Below are 19,552 nucleotides of genomic sequence, written 5' to 3' on the forward strand. Positions count from 1 at the left end.
ACTAGCGGAGTGGAGCCTTCTCCTAGCAGCATAATGAGGATGGAATGAGACACGCTAAGACCCCAGTTGCAGAGAGCACCGAAAGCCCTGTACACCCATCACACTCCCGGTAGCGTTTTACCATGTGTAGGACACAGTTTCGCTTTTCAACCTCAGCAGCTAGTCAAAGTTTGGGGCCCTTGGGATGTTCCAGCTGGAAGCAGAAATTGTCAGAGTTTGGTATTTTGTTTGACACAATCTTGTTTATTTATAGGGAATGTACAAAGTCTACACAGGAGAGAGCTCTCACGTCAAAATAACTAAACCACTTTCAACGAATGGCAGTAGTTATGTCGGTGGGAGAGTGTCTCCTGCCAACATAGCATAGTCCACACTGTCGCTTCTGTCGGTGTAACTTATGTTGCTCGGGGTGTGTGTGTTTTTTTCATATGCCTGAGCAACATAAGTTATATTGACAAAAGTGCTAATGCAGACAGCCTACGTCTGAAGGACAAAATGCTCCTCTCTGATTCATACAGGGCTCTTGACTTGACTCTCATATTGTTTTCCTTGTACACAGGGAACACCACAAAGTTACTTATGCGAGTCATGACTAGAGAGGACTGTGTGTAACTTCAGAGAGAACTCAGAGCTGGGTAAATGCATAACACGATGGCACATTAAATTTAATACCGATAACTGCAAAGTAAAGCACACTGGAGGGAAAAATTTAAACTACTCTTATGCCTTATAAGGTTCTAATTTAATTCTATCAACCCAAGAAAGGGACCTGGGCATCACCATACACAGCTCACTGAAAACATGTGCTCAATGCACAGCAGCAGTCAAGAAAAGTTAACCAGTTGTGAGGAAGTATAAGGAATGGGATGGAGAATACTGAAAACATTAGAATGCCTTTATATAAATCAATAGTGTGGTCACACCTGGAATACTCCACATAGCACTGGTTACCTCATCTCAAAAAAGATATTGCAAAACTGGAGGAGGTTCAGCGAAGAGCAAGGTGAATGAACAAAGGTCTGGAAAAACTCTCATACGAAGAAAAAGTGAAAAGATTAGGAGGACTGTTTGTCTTAGAAAAGAAATGAAGAAGAGGTGACATGATAAAAGAAAATAAATTAATGATATACAGAAGGGAGATCCATAGCTTCTGTTTTCCCTGGCTCATCAGACAAGGACAAGGGGAACATTCAAATTAAATTAAAAGATAGGAAATTCAAAACGGATAGAAGAAAACATTCTTTCCTCAGAAAATGTAACTGAGCTGTGGAATTCATTACCAGAGGAAGTTGCTGAGGCCAAGAACTTAACAAAATTCAAAAAGGAATTAGATATTTATATGGATATAAAAATATCCAAGTTTATCATAATTAATGACAAACATTTTAGAAAGGACTGTGATTCAGGGCTTAAGCCAACCTCTATCAGAGATCAGGATGAGATCTATGTGGAAAGCAGACTATTCCACATACGCCTACTGCAGGGTTCTTACAGAATTCTCTGAAGCATATGATTTTGGCACTGCCAGAGAGACATGACACTGGACTAGATGGAGCGTGGGTATGATCCAGTAAGGCGAACCATGTGTTCCTATAGAATTCCTAGTGGTTAATATTTCTAAAGTTTGGATGCTTATGTAATGTAGGGCAACCTGGGTATTCTCATCTCCAAGGCACAAGCAACCTTAATTGTGGCATTTCCTAACTTTCTAATGTTTGAAACCTTAATGTTCTTTTAACATTTTTTTTTAAAAAACCTTGCAACTTACATACGAAAAACTATCTCCATCATATTGACATACATAAGGTTCCTCAGCAAAGTTGAAACCTTCAGATTCAACAGACAGACCTCTGCCACTTGAGCTAACAGGGTAACTGATAGTAGTAGTAGGCTGTCAATCTCTATTTTGGCCAGCATTAGCAGGAGATGAGACACACACTTTGCAAGTGGGTTTCAGATATTTGCTGACAGCAAAGGAATGTTAAGAATCTTAGGTTCCATTCCAACCTCTGGAATAGAGTGCGCTCTAGTGGTAACAGACCCTTCTGCCTGTTCCACCAGGCTTGATCTTTCTACCCCATCCCTCCAACCTGTTCCCTGTCCCAGCCCTGTCGTTTTCCCATCCCTGTCTCCTCATCCCCAGTCCCAGTCTCGCCTACCCTGGGCTAGTCTCCACTCTTCAGACTTCTCATCCCAGTCTCCTTGCCCAGCCAGCCCTAATGGGTCACAGTAGGCTTCATCTTTCTCACACGCCCTCTCTGCCCCATAGTCCCAGTCTCCTTGCCCAGCCAGTCCCAGTTTCTCACCACCCCAGCTCCTTATCTCCAGTGTCCTTGCCCAGGCAGTTCCGGTTTCTCTCTTCTGGTTCCGCATCCAATCTCTCTCTCCTTTCTCCCTGGCCTCCAGTCATCCCTCTGACTGTTAACACTCGCCCATCCCAGGTCCCAGTGTCCATCCCTAGGCTCTTAATCCAACTCAGAATCTCCCTCCATCAAGCCACCCAATTACTCTGGGAATTGTGAGCTCCGCCCCGCCAAAGCCTAGGAGCTGGGTATGTGAAAGAGTAGGTAATGGGGGAGACTGTGGACAGGAAGCGATCTTTTGGCAAGGAGAACACCAGGGCCTAGAGGAGCAGAAAGAGCTAGATGGGAGACCATAGAGTAGATCAAGGCTGCAGGAGCAGTGGGAAAAACCACTAGTGCTTCCCTGGCTTCAACAGCTGACAAAACTCCTGTGGGTCACAGCAGTAGGAGTCTCTTCTCATGATGCACAGGGTGTTCTCTCAGCCTCAATGCTTCCTGCTCCCTTCTGCTCCTACATCATCCGCACTTGGACTCCTTTGCTCCGAGCACCCCCGTCCCCCAGATAAACAATTGTTACCTCACAGCTCTTCTGCTCTCTGCATCCCCTGATGTCCTTCGCATCAGAGACCCAATGATTTTATTTGTGGGGGAAAGGGAGACAAAATTGGTCTTTTAGTCAGCTTTGGACAGGCAGCCATCATTCCCTAATCTGCGTCATAGCAGTTTGTAAAAGCACTGACCAAACCCCTCCCCCACCCAAAAAAACCCAAGCACACCAGACAAATTAAATGTAATTTTATTATGGAAATGAAAGTAGTAACAAGAATGACAGCAGGGCGGATGATAAGCTCACTTAGCGGGGAGATCAAATGAAGTGGTGACATGCCATTCTGACCTCAGGGGTTAAAGATGCAATTTTCCATCTGGCTGCATCTGGCTTTTCAACGTAAATGTTGACACCACCTGCCGAGGTTTACTATGAGTTGCTTCCACTATTCTCTATGTAGTTTTTCAAGCCTAGGTTAACATTTATTTCTCCCTCTGTTTTGTTGTACAATATGCTCCCTCCCCAGTAAACAAATGGAAAGTTAAAAACCAAAAGTTATATTGAGTACACTACATTGTAAGGTTTCAGAGTAACAGCCGTGTTAGTCTGTATTCACAAAAAGAAAAGGAATACTTGTGGCACCTTAGAGACTAACTAATTTATTTGAGCATAAGCTTTCGTGAGCTACAGCTCACTTCATCGGACGCACTGTAAGTACCAGAGGGGTAGCCGTGTTAATCTACATCCACAAAAACAACAAGGAGTCTGGTGGCACCTTAAAGACTAACAGATTTATTTGGGCATAAATGTTGCCCAAATAAATCTGTTAGTCTTTAAGGTGCCACCAGACTCCTCGCTGTTTTTGTATTCAATGTAATAATTGCATTAAGTACTAATTTAACAAGGAACCTGAAGACATTCATTAGAAAACTACTAGGCAGGGAAAACTTGCTTTAAAATTATGAATGGCGTAATCTGCCAGGCTGCATCTGCTAATGCCTTACACCGTTCTCCTATAAAGTTTAAGGACAATCTAATGAGAGAAAAGTAACATGCTTAACAGGCACATGCTTCTGAAATGGGAGTGTCTGAAAAGAGACGTTACCTATCTCATGGCAACTGGAGTCCTTTGAGATGTATGGTCCCTATCTGTATTTCATTGTGGGTGCATATGCACTCCATGCATCTGAGTCTGGAAGATTTTTCCTAGCAGTGACCATTGGTCCGTGCCTTCCTTCCTCTCCACGTGCTGTGGACTGAGGGTGTACGGGGCAGCAGGAACTGACCACCTCTTCGATTCCTTCTCTACTGCGAATCATGAGTAAAGGATCCTAAGCAGAGAGGAAGGAGAGCAGGTAGTGAAATACAGATAGGGACCAACACTTGAAGGAGGAGAGTTTACTTATCTTATCGGAACTGGGGTTCTTCAAGATACTGGTCCCTAAGTATATTCTACGGTGTGTGACTGACCAGCAGTGCTCATTGCAGGAGAAGGGTGCAAGGCTCTCGGTCACACTGGCAACTGGAGGGCTGACAAGCCAAAAGACGCATCAGCTGTGGATGCCTGTACCAATTCATATCTTGTAAAGGTATTGATGAATTCAATGAGTGGAACATCTCAAAGAAACACCACCAAGGATGCCTGGACTCTGGCAAAGTGAGCCCTCAGATCTTGTGGAGGAGGGGTATCTGCCAACTTTCAACATTGTAGAATACAGCCTGAGATCCATTTGGAAAATTGCTGCGAAGAAAATCACTTCTCCTTTCATCCATCCTGCCAGGGACATAAACAGTCTAGGCAATTTCCTAAACAGTCTTGTTCTCTGTAGTTACAGTGCCAAAGCCCAGCATACATCCTGAGAATGAAGTCTCTTGTTGTCATTGCTGACATGTGGCTTCAGGAAAAGGGCAGATATCGCTTGTATCACTTGGTTCAAATGAGTCTGAGATCAGCTTGGTGGTAAATCTGGGGTGCCGTCTCCAAGAAACATTATCCTTAGAGAAAACTGTGTACAGTGATCACCCATAAGCAGCAGCGTCGCTAGGGGGGGAGCGGGGCAGTGGCTGCTCTCCCACCGAGCCGAAGTGGCGCCTTTTTAATTTTTACTCACCCAGCGGTACTCCGGGTCTTCGGCTGCATTTTGGCGTCGGGTCCTTTACTCTCTCCGGGTCTTCGGCGGGACTTTGGCGTCAGGTCCTTCACTTGCTCCGATCTTCGGCGGCATTTCAGTGGCAGGGGGTCCTTCAGAAACCATGCAGTTGCTGAATGTGTGAAAATTAAGTGGTTGTCAATTGGGCGGGTGACTGCTAATGGTTGCTAGGTGTACCCAAATAGAACTGATGGACGGACCTGATGTCTTTAAGGAGAGTAAATAGTCTTGGGTGCTAGGGATGTCAGAGTCTTTTGGAGCGGATAGAGGATGTTGCCATCAGATGGAGAATCTTTTCCACTTGGCAGTGCAGCACTTTCTAGTGGACTTCTTCCTACTACTATTGAGAATGTTCTGGACAACTTCTGAACATGTCCTTCTCCAGTTTTGATGCCCATACAAATATCATGTTGTGAGATGGAGGAAATATGGATTGGGATGCCTGACTTTGCCTTTGTCCTGGATCAGAAAGACAGGGAAAGACTGCATTGTGATCGGTGGACATGCTGACAACTGTATGGGACTGGGAGACCAAATCAATCGGGGCACAATTAGAATCACCAATGCTCCATCCTGCTGGATTCTTCCTCAGAACCGGACGTTAAAGGGGAATGGGTGGGAATGCATACACTAAGGGTCCTGACCACAGGATTAGGAGTGCCTCTCCCACAGAGACCTGACCTCCAGCTGACCTGGAGCAGTACATTATCCATTTTTTGCTTCCTGGGGATGCAAACAGGGTGCAAGATAGAATCCCCCATAGTTGGAAAACGCTCTGGACCACCAAGTCATGGAGATCCCACACATGATCTGTGACAAAATACCTGCTGAGGCTATCTGCTACTGTATTGTGATCTCTTGTGAAGTGCACTGCTAAGGGAGTAATCTGGTGGTGAATACATCAGTTCCACAGGTTAATGGCTTCTATGTAAAGGGGGGGATTCTAAACCCCATTGTTTCCTAATGTAGAACACTGCTGTCACATAGTTCATCACCTGAACATGATTTTGTATTAGTGGTAGAAAATGTTTGCAGTCTTCTCACACTGTTTTCAGCTCTAAGAGGTTTCTGTGTATCCTGAATTTCTGGGAAGTCTATGTTTCTTGTATGGTCTGCTCATCCAAATGGGCACCCCATCCCAACAAAGAGATGTTTATGAGCAGGGCCCTCACGGGTGGAGGGGGAGAAAATGGGACTCCAACACATATATGGTCTCTATCTGTTCACTGAGGTCATCGCTACACTGTACGCCACTGGCAGAGGCGTGTAGGGTATGTGTAGCTTTTCACTGTGGCATGTAGCTAACTGCTTCCACACTGCAGTGTGTAGCTACATGCATCAGTGAAAGGCTCTGGCAGTGGGAGGCAGCAGGGACAAGCTCTGGTAGCAGAGAGCTGCCAGAAGCCTTTCCCCACTGCTTCTCTGCTGCCAGAATTTTTCCTTGCATCAGGGAAAGGCTCTAGCAGCATGGAGCTACCAGAGCCTTTCCCCACAGTGTGGAAAGATTCCAGCAGTGGGGAGGCAGAGGAACAAACAGCAATGTCGACAGGGGAGGCAATTTTTGGGTGCTCAGAGAACCGTGTAAGGTACCTACACTAAAGCATTCAGGCATGTCTTTATTTGCCTAAGCACTGTATGCATTGCTATTTATACTCATGCTAGGAGACTGTGCAGTGTATGCCATCATAAGGAGTGTGCAGTGAAGATGTATCACAAAACCCAATCTTGAAAATGGAAGACAGCTTTGGAAGGAGAAGGGAGGTGAATTCTATGAGACGGCTGGAGTACCCATTTTACCACTGTTATTGTCCACCACATGTGTGAGAAGTGGATTAGACAGCCACCAAATTGTGTACCTGAGTTCTCAGATGAAGGATGTGACATCTGGATGGATTCACAGCTCTCTAAGATACTATCAAAAGAACTTTTTAGCAGGATGCTGTGGTTGGAAGGAAGGAGGAAGCAGAGTGTTATGCTTGGTTCTCTGTGTTCTTTGTCTTTTTTGTGGTGATTTGTATCTCTCTGATTATTAAAGAGTTGAGGTGGCAGCCTGGGTTTTTATGTTTGTAGCCTATGGAATTTCCTTTAGGGAACTGGGGTGTATATCTCCAGGTGTGGAGGATAATCCTTGAGTCCTTCAAAGTCCTCTGCTATGGCCTGACTGGACTCTCTATGCGTGATGATTATCGTAGCCACTGAACAGGAGGCTGTGTCAGCTGTATTGGCTGTAGCCTGGAGGGAGGATCTGGCAATTAGCTTCACCTTCCCCAATAAGAGTTTGGAACTGTTCGCTGTTCTCTTGTGGGAATCTGTCTACAAATTCAGTGAATTTTAAGTAATTAATAGTCATATTTAAAAAGCAACACTTGGCAATTTGATATTGTCTACTTTGCTCTGTAGCAGCATGCAAACCTGAAGAGTTCAGAACAGGACATGTAAATAAATATTCAGCTCCCTTGGCTGGTATGGAGTATTTTTTTTCTGCCCCTTAGACATGGGGGCACATGCTGCTTGTGTGTGCCTGACAGCTTTGGCAGGCTCCAGAATAGCATCACTGATGAGGTGCGGTATTTTATTAGGCACAGCACTCTGTAGGATGTCCAGGAGCTCTGAGGTGTCTCTTGGACCTCCCCTGGGGGGAAATGGAATGCATCTGCCACCCTCCTAGGTAGATTTTGAAACTGCCTGTTGTCATCAGATACAGGAGAGGCTGGAGCAACCTCCTTGTCATGAGAAAACAAAAACGTTCTTTGTGGGAGCGCCGGTACCATTGGTTCTGGTTCTTTTTCCTTCTTTCCTTCTGCATAGCCTCTTGAGGAAGTTTGGGTTCCTCTCTGGGAGGGGAATGACACAGTGATGCTTGAGGGGACTTACAGATTCTTCATGGTTTCTACTGGGCCCCAAAGTCACCAATAAGGCCAGTGTGAGGGATCAAATACTGGGTGGGGAAGTCCTCATGGCAGTCCCACATGAACTCAGCCTTGTAGAATTGCAAAGGCACTCAAGAAATTCTGGACACCTCTGTGTGACCTTAGATCTTGTCCCTAAGGAGGTGAGGGCAGTTCAATAACATCCAAGTCTCCTAAAAAGAAGAATGTCGGCTCCACTTCTAGGGGACCATGTATGATGAACTCCTACAGGACAGCAGTTTCTGGCTTGGTGCCATCCTGGGACAGATGTGTACCCACAGTGAAATACACAAGGATCAGCACTCAAAGAACCACCTCTAATATAAGCAAAATAACAGATGGTATTCACCAAATCAGACTTATCAACTATCTATGTATCATCATTTTGTTCAACAGCTTATTTGCTTTCAGCCAAGACCACATCACTATGTTTAAAATCATACCCCATCAATCCATCTCCACACACTCAACAGCATCATACAGTTTAGGCTATGTCCAAATTATAACCTTTAACCAATTGTAACCAGTTATTGGCACTAGCTGTAAATGTGCTTTGTTCCCATACTACATAGTTAAAATTTGGTGAGTAACCATGGCAGCTAAGAGTGTTAATCCTGCGTTAGAGGCCTATCCTGGCATGCGGTTTTCTTTCTTTTAACGAATTTGACACACTGTTGTGTGTTTTTGTTTGCTTTCTACAGTGCTGATAGGAAGCCTTTACCTAATTACGCTTGTGCACCTAATAAGGCTAGTCCTCCTTCCCATAGTATCATGCGGGTGGTGTCATGTGTGCACTTCTTGTGATCCAAAAACCTCTCCGTGCCAATTGGCAGGGAGGTTACAAGAATGTCCTAATCCTGGTACATACATTCTGGTTCACCAAACAATGTCACGTGAGGTCCTAAATGAAAGCGAGGGCCACAATGGTCATCACTGTAGTTGTGAAATATATGTACAGATACTATGTAAGGAGTTATGGATGTGAACTGAAAACATGTTTTAAAGTCTGTATCAAGGCAGACAAACATGTTTTCTGTCAGACAAAAGATGTTTATTCATCTTTCTCTGTCAGCATGGAAATTAAGCATTGTAAGCTAATGCAATGGCTACCCATCTACATACAAAGTCAACAGGGGAATGTGAAATCAACAGGACAGCAGCGCACAGGAAAATTAGCTATGGGGAAGTTATCCTGCCTCAGAGTACAAACAATGTTCCACCCCCTTTTCCTGCACCTCGGACGAAAATGGATCATGCTTCATGAAAACAGGATCTCTGTCTACCTTGATGGAAGACACTGCAAAAGACTTTAGGTGAGATAAGACTTATTTATACAGGAGGTTAGCTTGTTAACTATAATCTCTAGGAAGCATTTTATTATTTTGCATTATATGTAATCCTTTTTTTTCCATTATCCTTACATACTATCTCTTGAATCTTTGATAATAAACTTGGTCTTCACAGAGCCATATATTTCAGTGCTGAAGTATTAGTAATTTGTGCTGATCCGAAGTTGAATCATACAAGCTAGTGTGTACACCAGTGGTCACCAACAGGTCGATCATGATTGACTGGTCATTATGGGAGACTCTCCCAGTCGATCGTGATCTCCGTTGGTGCAGCGGGGCTGGCTAAGGCAGGCTCTCAGCCTGCCCCAGGCAGGCTCTCAGCCTGCTCCAGCCCCACGCCGTTCCCGAAAGCGGACAGCACGGCCCCACGGCCCCGGGAGGGGTGGGGGCATGGGTCTCTGTGCGCTGCTCCTGCCTGCAAGCACCGCCCCTGCAGCTCCCATTGGCTAGGAACAGGGAACTGTGGCCAATGGGAACTGCAGGGGAGGTGCCTGCAGAGAGCGGTAGCGCATGGAGCCGCATTGGTCCCTTCCGTGAGTGGTGTGGGGCCGGGGCCGCTCAAGGTAATTGCCACCTCCTTCAATAGGCAGGTTCGAACGGCTCTGCAGCATTAAGACCAGAAGTAGCATGAATACAGCAGGCCAAGCTATGCTGGACCAGCATATCTCTTTTTCCACCCAACCTGCAGCCTCCCGGAGCCAGCCCCCCATACCCACTCCTGCATCCCAAAACCCTGCCCCAGCCCTGACCCCCCCCTCCCAGAGCCAGCACCTCATGCCCCCTCCTGTACCCCAACACTCTGTCCCAGTCCAGAACCCCCTCCTGCACCCAAACTCCCTCCCAGAGCACGCAACCCCTCCTGTACCCCAACCCCCTGCTCCAGGCTCAGCCCAGAGCGCCCTCCCGCACTGCAGACCCCTCGTCCCCATCCCAGAGCTGGCACCCCCTCCCAAACCCCAATCCCCAGCTCCAGCCTGGTGAAAGTGAGTGAGGGTGGGGGAGAGTGAATGACGGAGAAAGGGGGGAATGGTGTGGGCGGGGCTTTGGGGAAGGGGTGGGATCTCGGGGAGGGGCAGGGTAGATCCTGAGTTGCCCTTAAATTCAAAGAGTGATCTTGGGCGTAAAAAGGTTGGAGACCATTCATGTACACCGTTCCCCTAGGGACAGCAGATCTGGTATTTCTATGACTCTTGGTGCAGAAGAGGCTGGACACTACAGTGGAATGCTTCAAAGGGGCTCAGGGTCTGTGGTGCACCTATTGTTAATCTGCAAGGCAAAATAAGGGCTCGCATAGCTCAGAGAAGATTGCGTAGGTGGCAAACAGGCTGATGGTGTTAAGGAGCTGACATTCAGTTAAGCACAAGAAAGTCTCCCTCTTGCTGGAGGCAGGGTGGGTAACAAAGTGACTTTCAGTCCTATATACCCTAAGAATCCTCACAGCTTCTTCTGGGAGTGTTCTCCCCTGCCGAAGCAACATAGGATAACTGCCCAAGTTTTCCCAGAAATCACTGTTGCAAACATAAGCAGAGTGCCTGGTAGGCAGAGATGTGAAGCACATTTATCTCCAGCTCTGAATAAGAAAAGCTGCATTGTGGACTCATTCAAACTGTTTGTTCTGACTGGGTCATATAAGTCTGTTAATAACTGGTTACAAATACACAGCTATACTGTGGAGAAGGCCTTAAACTGGAAGCCTTGTGTAATCAGCATTCCAGTACACTCTTCTCGTCTAGGATTTGAAAGTGCACTAATATATAAAATTGTCCTAAACCAGGGGCTCCCAGACGGCTGTCTGCTGGTGCAGACCCATGGAGAACTAATGGAGGTGCCTCTGCTTTCACAAGGATCCAAGTTTTTCATGGCAAAAAGGAGCCAGGACACCTATAAAAGCAGAGGGAAACAAAAAGGGCTCAGCCTCTATTACAAGTTGCGTACAAATCTGAGGCAGGAAAACAGGACCTGCCTTCAGAGACTTTGAACCCTCAGTGCAGCTAATGCTGCCAGCCACAAGAGCAGAGGAACACCCAGGGAAGAAGGAGAGAATGCATTTTAGTCGCGTGTTCAGGGGAGCAAAGAACAGGTATGACAAAACAATAAAATGAAGACCAAAAGTAGATAGTATCATCAACTGATTTCAAAAAGAACGAAACATTTCATTAAAGATAGCTATAAATACCAAAATATCCCCACCACAACCCGCACATATCCCCTTACAATGTAAGCAATTGCAGCAGCTGCCACAGGGTTGTTACATGATCATGCATGAGAGTAGAGTGGGCTCATGTGATCATTCTATTAGGATGTGCAGCCCCCCCATTGTTAGCAGACCAGCCAATGCCTATTTTTGATTCCCCTATATATTATTTGAAATCATATGTGAACCTAACAATTTCCTGCAACATTTATTAGCGGAAAACATTAAGGCTCTGATTCAAGAAAAGATCTTTGTTCAGGCCAGCACTTAAGCATGTGCTTAATTTCAAGCATACGGTTCAGTGTTATCCTGAATAGAAAAGGACATAAGCACATGATTAAATGCTTTCCTGATTTGGGGCCTAAAAATAGGAGATTGATTCTGCAGTTCCTCTGTCTCTTGCTCTCCTAATGACAGGCAACTATTGTGCCATATCATGATGACAGTAAGATAGCTTAATTGCCTCTTTCCAGAGGATGTCAGTTCTGCTTAACTGGTACCTAATGTATGTGTCTTGCAGTAAATGTATTAATCTATCAGTCCCTTATATCTACCCTACATTTTCCTCCACTGCATTTGAAAAAGGCTAAGTTCGATGACTGGCTTGCTCGATGTTATATTTACTGACGTGGACAGCAGCAATGTTTCTCTCCTAGGACTCATTTCTTCGTGAAAGATGCATGAAAAGACCTCTGTCTTCATTTACTGTACTTTCTCTACTAAAGCTTCAGTCTGCTTCTGAATTCTCCAATGGCTGTCTTTAGGCTACTGGCCTAAACTGGCCTAATCAAAGAAGTGAAAACTGATTGAATTGGCAGTATTTTGATATACTGGGATTAAACGGTCTTTTATACCATAATAGATTTTTTCCCACTCTTCATAGTGGTAGCAAAATTAATAATTTAAAAATATACTAAAGAGCAAATGAATAAACAATCAAGTAATACACAGCATTTAGTAACAGGCAGTTGTGAATTGTAGGGCTATTATTCATTGAGACATTCTGATGATATCAAACCACATCTGTTTTAATAAAAAATAAAAAAAAAACACCCTCAGAACTCAGAGATGTGCCATTACTTAATATTAGCCTATTTAAGTTGGATCCATATTTTATATAAAATAAAAAATTCTTTCATATTTCCCTTCCTGCCCCAATACTTGCTCTGAAATTTTCTTGGCCATGTCACCCAAATTAATCTGTTTTTTGTGATTGGTTGATTTACAGGATTCACAATTTCTTGTGAACCTCTCTGTTAAATTATAGACTAAGATTTAGAGGCTGCTTACAGACCATCAAGCCATATCAGGGTGATATTATATTATACTGTATATCAATTACCATGCCTTCAGCAGCAAGATATTCACAGAAAAGTTTTAACACATCCACATACAGTACATTTTACAACCATGACTGTACCAAGGCATTCTGGAGCTACTGAGGCACCTGTACCCTACATTGCTGCTTGGAGTAGGGGCTTTTGGTAGCAAAGCACTGCACTGACAGGTGGAGGACCAGGTGAACCACGGCAGCTTTGTCCATCACTGCTTCCTCTCTACCCCAGGAAGAAACCTGTGGAAACTGCACTTATTCAGCTGGATCTGTGCTACAATCCTCTTTCTAGGTGCTGAAACCAATTAGTACAAGCAGTAAATGTAAAATGCCTAAGTCAGTCAGTTGTTCTGTGCAGATGAAATATTGTATGCGTGTTGTTAGCTCAAGACATCCAATTCAGGATTTGTGAGTTGCCATAAACTTTTTTCAAATATTACATGAATGTTTTTTAATCATTTTAATTCCTTGGAAAAGCTTCTTGATTTCTGTGCAGTTACATGAACACTCCCATGAAGCTGCATCTCCCTTATGTATTAGCAGTCTGCAACCAAACAGAATTTATATTTTTCTTTAAAAGCAAACCTTCCATCCTTCTACTACTATCAACATTATTAAAAAAATAAAAAGCCTTCTTTTGTCTTGCATGAATAGCATGTTAGGTAAGTTTAATAAGTGAAAGATTGAACAGATTTCCATTTATGATTTTAAGGAAGGATTTTTTTTCCATTTTGAGGAGTTTACAAATTATCAACACTTGTTCCTGGATACAATATGCTAAAAACTCCCTCAGAATAGCAACTGGATTTAAAACTTACTTGGTTTTTTGAATCCAAATACAATAGTCCGTAATGTACAGATCATTAAGGATGTAGGCAGGGTCATTTTCTCGAAAAATCTTGTGAATGTCCAACAGACACTTCAAAACAGCACTTTTACCTGGAAAAAACATTGATGCTTTTTGAAAAATAAATAAATGAAAACTAAAACGTTACAGTCTTACACTTGACACCTTAATAAACATTTCACTGCAACAACTTATATCTATGGCAGGTTTGGAGCAATCTTACTACCTTTTTATGTTGAGTTAGTGCCTCAATCATTTGATTGGAATTCTCCCATTTCCCCTCATTTAAAAAACAAAATAAAGGGAGGAGAGATTTAGGTCCCAATTGCACAAGTTCTCTTCCATTGGGCTCCTTTGCATACACGGAGCCTTACTGAAGTCAATGGAAGTGTGCCCATTTACAGTTCATTGCAGGATCGGAGTCTTAGAATTCATTAGACTGTTTCCTGCTGCTGTTAGTGACAAACTGGTTGGCAGCTCAAATGTCTGAGATAAAAAAGAACTCATCATACATTCCTAATAACTAAAAAAAAATCCCATTTTTAAAAACATGGGATAAATCTCTGAAAGATGTACATTTGGCAGAAGAAATACATTTTCTTATTTCACAAGCAGAAGAGACCTGTTCTGCTTCATTTTTCTTTCCTATGTCACCATTTCTGCAAAGCAGATGTTTAGCTACAAACATTTCCTAATTACTTAGCACTTCCTTGCACCCTTTTTTCAAAAGCCTCAAAACCACTGAGGCTTAAGTGTAAGTGAGAACACTTTTAAAATATAGTTTTATTAGCCAGTGAAAACAAGTATGGCTAATAAAAAAATTAAGTGTGCAGAGGGAGTCTACCAGCCCCTCTGCTAGGGTGAGCGCCTCCTAGATTATTTAATCTTAACTTGGCGAGGTTACACTCTTAATAAATAAAATAAATAAAAATAAATAAAATGTATAAAATAATTTTTAATAAATATAAATAAAATTTATACAATAAATTAAATAAAATAAAATTAAATAAATAAAAAATTAAGATCTATACGAGATCAACTCAGAACTCCCCCTGCTGTCCAACCACAAGATTTTAACAGAGAAGTACCTCTGCACAGAAGAGCCTGAGTGTGTCTACGCAGAGGGGAGGGGAACAAGGAAGGAGAAGTTGTACAATAGGGTGTAAGTGGCAGGTGTGGAGTAGCTGGAGATATGCTGCACTGGAAGGGAATTAGTCAAACAGAACACTAGAGAGAGAATCAGATAAAAATTAAGATGCACAAGCATGGGGCTGAACTATAACTTCTAAACTTTATCATCCTTAATATCTGTCAAGACAGACTATTCTGACTTGCAAAGAAGCAGACCCATTTTCTTAAAAAAATGACAATGTAAGTGAAAACCTTGTTTAGCTGTCAAACTGCCAACCAGACCAGTTTGCAGTTAACAACAACAACAAAAAAGAGTATAAAACAGGTTTTAAAAGTTCTCACAACACATAAAAGAGGGGGGACAAACTGGGTTTGAGATTCTCTCTCTAATGCCCCCATAGCCCTTGATTCTACTTCACAGATATTCATGGGGGTTTGGTTGCTTTTCTAAGTGGTCCCCAGCTGCAGCAAACAGCACATCAAGTTAATGATTCCATAGCATTGTCTAGTGTTCTTGTACACAAGATAGAAAGGGAATTTTCATTTCATACCCACTTTATACATTGCTGCAATGATTTCACAAAGTCAGGATCCGTCCAGTACACTAAGGGATGAGAAAGGGGAAATATGGTTTGTTACAGTTCTACTCTGTTTAGTTAAGGCACAATGGATGTGGTCACGGATTTCATTTTCATCAAACTGTCTTTCAAGTCGCATACTGTTTACATTGGCAAAAAGAAAAAGGAGGAATACACTGTGTGACTGCACATGAGTGACAGTTCAGCTGACAGTTCAGGGCTGGCAGTGGCATGAGCAAGACATTGAGGCATCTGCAATCTACTGTATTTTCTCCTTGTCTGGGGTCTATAGATACCCAAAGATTGTAGTGTTGCCTGGGAGCATAAGAATATGAAGAGTCACTGTATAACGTGGGCCCCTCAAAGAGAAGGTCCTTGATAGTACTTTGTACCTCATAGGGGAGGCCAGAGGCAGCCAAGAAGCTTGGGGCATGATTACTGCCATACCCATGGAATGTGCAGCTGTATCAGCGGCACTGAGAGAGGCCTGAAGAGATATCTTGGCAATTGTCTGCCCTTCTCTTGTGGGGGCATGAAATTGTTCCCTCTGATTCTGAGGCAGGTGTTCAATGAAAGATGAAAACGTTGAATAGTTTGTAAAATCATTTCAGGTCCTTCCAGGATTCAAAGATCATCACTGAATAGCAGCTTGGATGGTACCGGGGACTCTCAATAGGAAGCCTCAAGAGTTCTTATGTTGAGCGGTACTGGAGTGGGTACTGAAGGACAAGTGGTGTGCCCTTCTCATCTGGTTACAGAATATGGCACTGACAATGATTTTGGCCTGGCTCTAGAGACCTTGTGGCTTTGATGCTAGTGCTGTTTTAAGTTGTTTACCTGATCGCTTTTCAGTATGAAGCATGATTTTCTTAGCCGGTGCTCTGGTTTCAGTACCAGAAATGATGGGAGCCTCGGCAGAACCAGGATGCAAGGTCTCCTGAGATCCAAAACAAGGGGTAACTTTCCCCTTCTCTTAGCCTGTCCTGAAGAATGTAGCCTTTTCTTCTTTGAGGGCCTGGATGGTTCTGAAGGGCCCTCAGGGTCTCTGCTTACCATTGCAAAAGACATGGTCACCAGGGGTCTGTAAGCAACCGGGTCCAAGGTACAGGGGGGTGAACTGTACCCTATGGGTCTCAGACACCACTCACTCAACCAATAGGCATTTAAGTCTGTCCTCCCTCAATTTCTTAGAGCTGCTTTTAAACACTGAACAGATCTAAAGTCTTGTCTACAAGTTTCTGCGCAGTAAAGCAGCTTTTTGCGCTCAAACTGCAGACATGTACACACTGCCAAGCCACTCTGTGTGCAGAAACTCCTCAGTTGCATCACTGCAAAAGAACCACCATGATGAGAGTCGTCAGGCTATTTGCGCAGAGGCTCCAGCGCTCTATTGCCAGTGTAGACACTTGATTGCTCTCTGTGCTGTAATCGGCCTCTGGAGCTGTCCCATAATGCCTCAAGTGATTGCTCTGCTCATTGTTTTGAACTCAGTTGCCCTGGAGACATGCGTCCCTCCCCTTTCAAAGCACGGTTTCTGACAGCCATTGCGTGCTGTGCTGATCTGCTCCGGGACCCAAAGCAAATCATTAATGTGGAATGTTCGTGCCCTTGAACACAGAGGCAGGCATGTGTGTGTGTGTGCATTGCAAACCCTTCCCAAAGCATCCTGCGGCCAGTTGCACAGTGGGATAGCTACCATAACGCACTGCTGTCTTTGTGTTGCAAGAGCTGCTAATGTAGATGCGCTCCAGTCTCACAAGGAGCAGAGTGTGGACACGCAACAGCGGTTTAATTCCAGCATTTTAATAAAAGTGGTATAACTTGTGGCGCAGAAACTTGCCAGTGTAGACATACCTTTACATTTGAAAGGGATGTGAGTCCTCCCAGGCAGCCGAGGCAGCTTGACTATCTGACACAGATAAAGGCCCAAGACAGAAAAAAACCCAAAGGCTCAGATCAGGCAAATGACAAAGGGAAGAAAGAAATCCCATCCCAAAAAAGCACAAACTCTAAAAAAAACCATAAAATAAAGAAAATACCAAGCAAATAAAAGTTTAAGGGGAAGAGGTAGCAAGCTGTGTAGCTAGCTAACTGACACTGCATTGCTCTGTTTCCAGCCGCAGATGGTTGAAAAGGAACTGGAGTGTGGTAGCAAGTCCCACCCTGCCTATATATTCTTGTACCAGAACATGAGAATTTGCAAGGCGCAAAGGCAGACCCCACAGACATGGCTGGCAAAAATCGCCGATCAAGCGTGAACAAGCAGATGCACATCATGATGTAGTGTACCTATGGGTTCTCCACTCAAAGAAGAAACTCAATTAAAATATCTCACCTTAAATTAACCTATTAATATTTTTTCCCACTGGTGGGTGTTTGTGTCTGTTCTCCTTCCTTGGATGTTTTGCTTTTAGTTGCACTCCAGACTTCAACAGAGTTTCCTCCAGTTTGAAAGAAAAAAAATTGCTTTGTATGTTCATTTCTTGCCTGTCACCTCCAATATACTTTATTTCTAACAGCTTTCTTGTCCCACAAACCCACTTTGCTTTTGCATTTTTGGGGAGAGAAAAGGGGACTTGTTGGAGCCTGTTCTCCTATCCATACCCAAGTCCATTCATTACAGCAACCCGCCAGGTAAATACAACTCCCTCCAGAGCGTGTTAATTAAGGTCTTTCAGTCTATTCTTTCCTCAGAGAATGAGTGCCCTAAGTAGGTTCCTGAACTCTGATCTGTGCTCTCTATCATAGACTGCAAAGTAGTGTCTGCAGACCCACGGGTGTGCAGAACAGTGCCTCATGCTCTGACAAGGACATATAAGGAGTGTCTCTCAATTCCTTCTTGACCTTGAAGCCTACCTCTGCAGTAGAGCAAAAGGAGGGTGGGAGGTGGAACATCCACAGGTAAAAAACATCTCAAAGAACTCAAGTTACTATGAGGTAAGTAATCTCTCCTCCTTTTTCAAGTATATGTCCCTGTGGGTGCTCCACCATAGGAGACTCCCAATGAGTAACCCATCGAAGAGGTGGGTAAGTCCAGGATAGTTCAAAAGCCTGCATCACCAAAGGTGGTGGTATCTCTACAAACAGGTAAGATGGCAAAATGTTTGTCAAAGGTATAGAGAGAAGACCAAGTAGCAGTCCTGCCAATTTCTGCTACGGGAATGTCCTTGGGTAGCCCTGGCGATGTGGACTGAGTTTTAGAATACACTGTTGCTCTGTGCGGTGGGATGCATGTTGGCATTTTAATAGCAGGTGATGATGCAACCCGAAACCCACTTAGTCTGTGCAGAAATCAGCTGGCCCTTCAAACTATCTGCAATTGATACAAATAGTCTTGGAGAGGCCTGAATGATTTAGTCCTATCCACATAGAAAGCAAGGGCCCTCCTAACACTCAGTGAATGAAGGTCTGATTCTCCTCAAAAGGCATGAGGTTTTGAATAGAAAAATGATAGCGAATCTCCTGGTTAATGTTATGTTCCAAGGAGACCTTTGGAAGGAAGCAAGGATAGAGATGTAATATAACCTTGTCTTTGTAGAAGGTGATACATCATGGACTCACCATGAGCACTGCCAGCTCCCCCTTCACCTCACTGAGATGATGGCAATCTTTCCATGGGGACTGACGTTCAGGATACCGACGAGGGAATGCTTAGACTGTCGCACTTCCCCCAGCAGGATCTGAAGCGAGTCTGCTTGCCTTTTCCTGTGGTCCTGGAAGGTCTTAAAATCATCAGCGTGGGAGGGCAGTGGTGGCATTACTACCTTAACCAGAGATGGAGAGTATTACACAGACGGGAGTAAAATCTCTTCCACCTGAGATTTTTGTTCCTCCTTTACATCATCCAAACCAGAGAAGTGTGTGGTACCGAAGTGTGACATAGCACAGGACAGTCTAGAGATGCCGGTAGGGGACATGGTACCAATGGGTGCTGGTGCTTTCTCTTAGGCCCCCAATAGAGTTGGTTGCTGTAGGGCCCCATAAGTTCCAATAACTCCACTGAGGAAGGGGATAACGGAAGGGAACTCAGTGATAGTCAATCTTTGGGCCTACAATGTACATTCCCTAGGATGTTCTTCATGAAAGGGACCCATGGGAGTAGGGAATTCACAAGTTAAGGCGAATATAGCAGACAGCAGAACTCTGTCCTGAGCTGCAGGCAACTGAGAAGGAACTGAGTGGTGGTGTGCTCACACCTCCCGATGTGCCCT

The 19,552-nt window shown here is 44.1% G+C and overlaps 1 protein-coding gene across 2 annotated transcripts in view; it reads right to left on the reverse strand.

Moving 5' to 3' along the window:
• The window catches only part of SHQ1 (SHQ1, H/ACA ribonucleoprotein assembly factor), a 97,180-nt gene that overhangs the window by 27,121 nt on the left and 50,507 nt on the right, over positions 1–19,552 (reverse strand). Inside the window, exons 11-12 of one of the 2 annotated variants that reach the window (XM_077822798.1) lie at positions 13,604–13,724; positions 11,032–11,139 (exon numbers count right to left, since the gene is read on the reverse strand). In XM_077822798.1, coding sequence (XP_077678924.1) covers positions 11,115–11,139; positions 13,604–13,724 — 146 coding nt within the window. In that variant the 3' untranslated portion in view covers positions 11,032–11,114. Of the gene's footprint in view, positions 1–11,031; positions 11,140–13,603; positions 13,725–19,552 lie in introns of those variants that run through there. The other variant, XM_077822797.1, reaches the window with a different exon arrangement.

The sequence above is a fragment of the Eretmochelys imbricata genome, chromosome 7, assembly GCF_965152235.1.
Source record: "Eretmochelys imbricata isolate rEreImb1 chromosome 7, rEreImb1.hap1, whole genome shotgun sequence".
Taxonomy (NCBI): domain Eukaryota; kingdom Metazoa; phylum Chordata; order Testudines; family Cheloniidae; genus Eretmochelys; species Eretmochelys imbricata.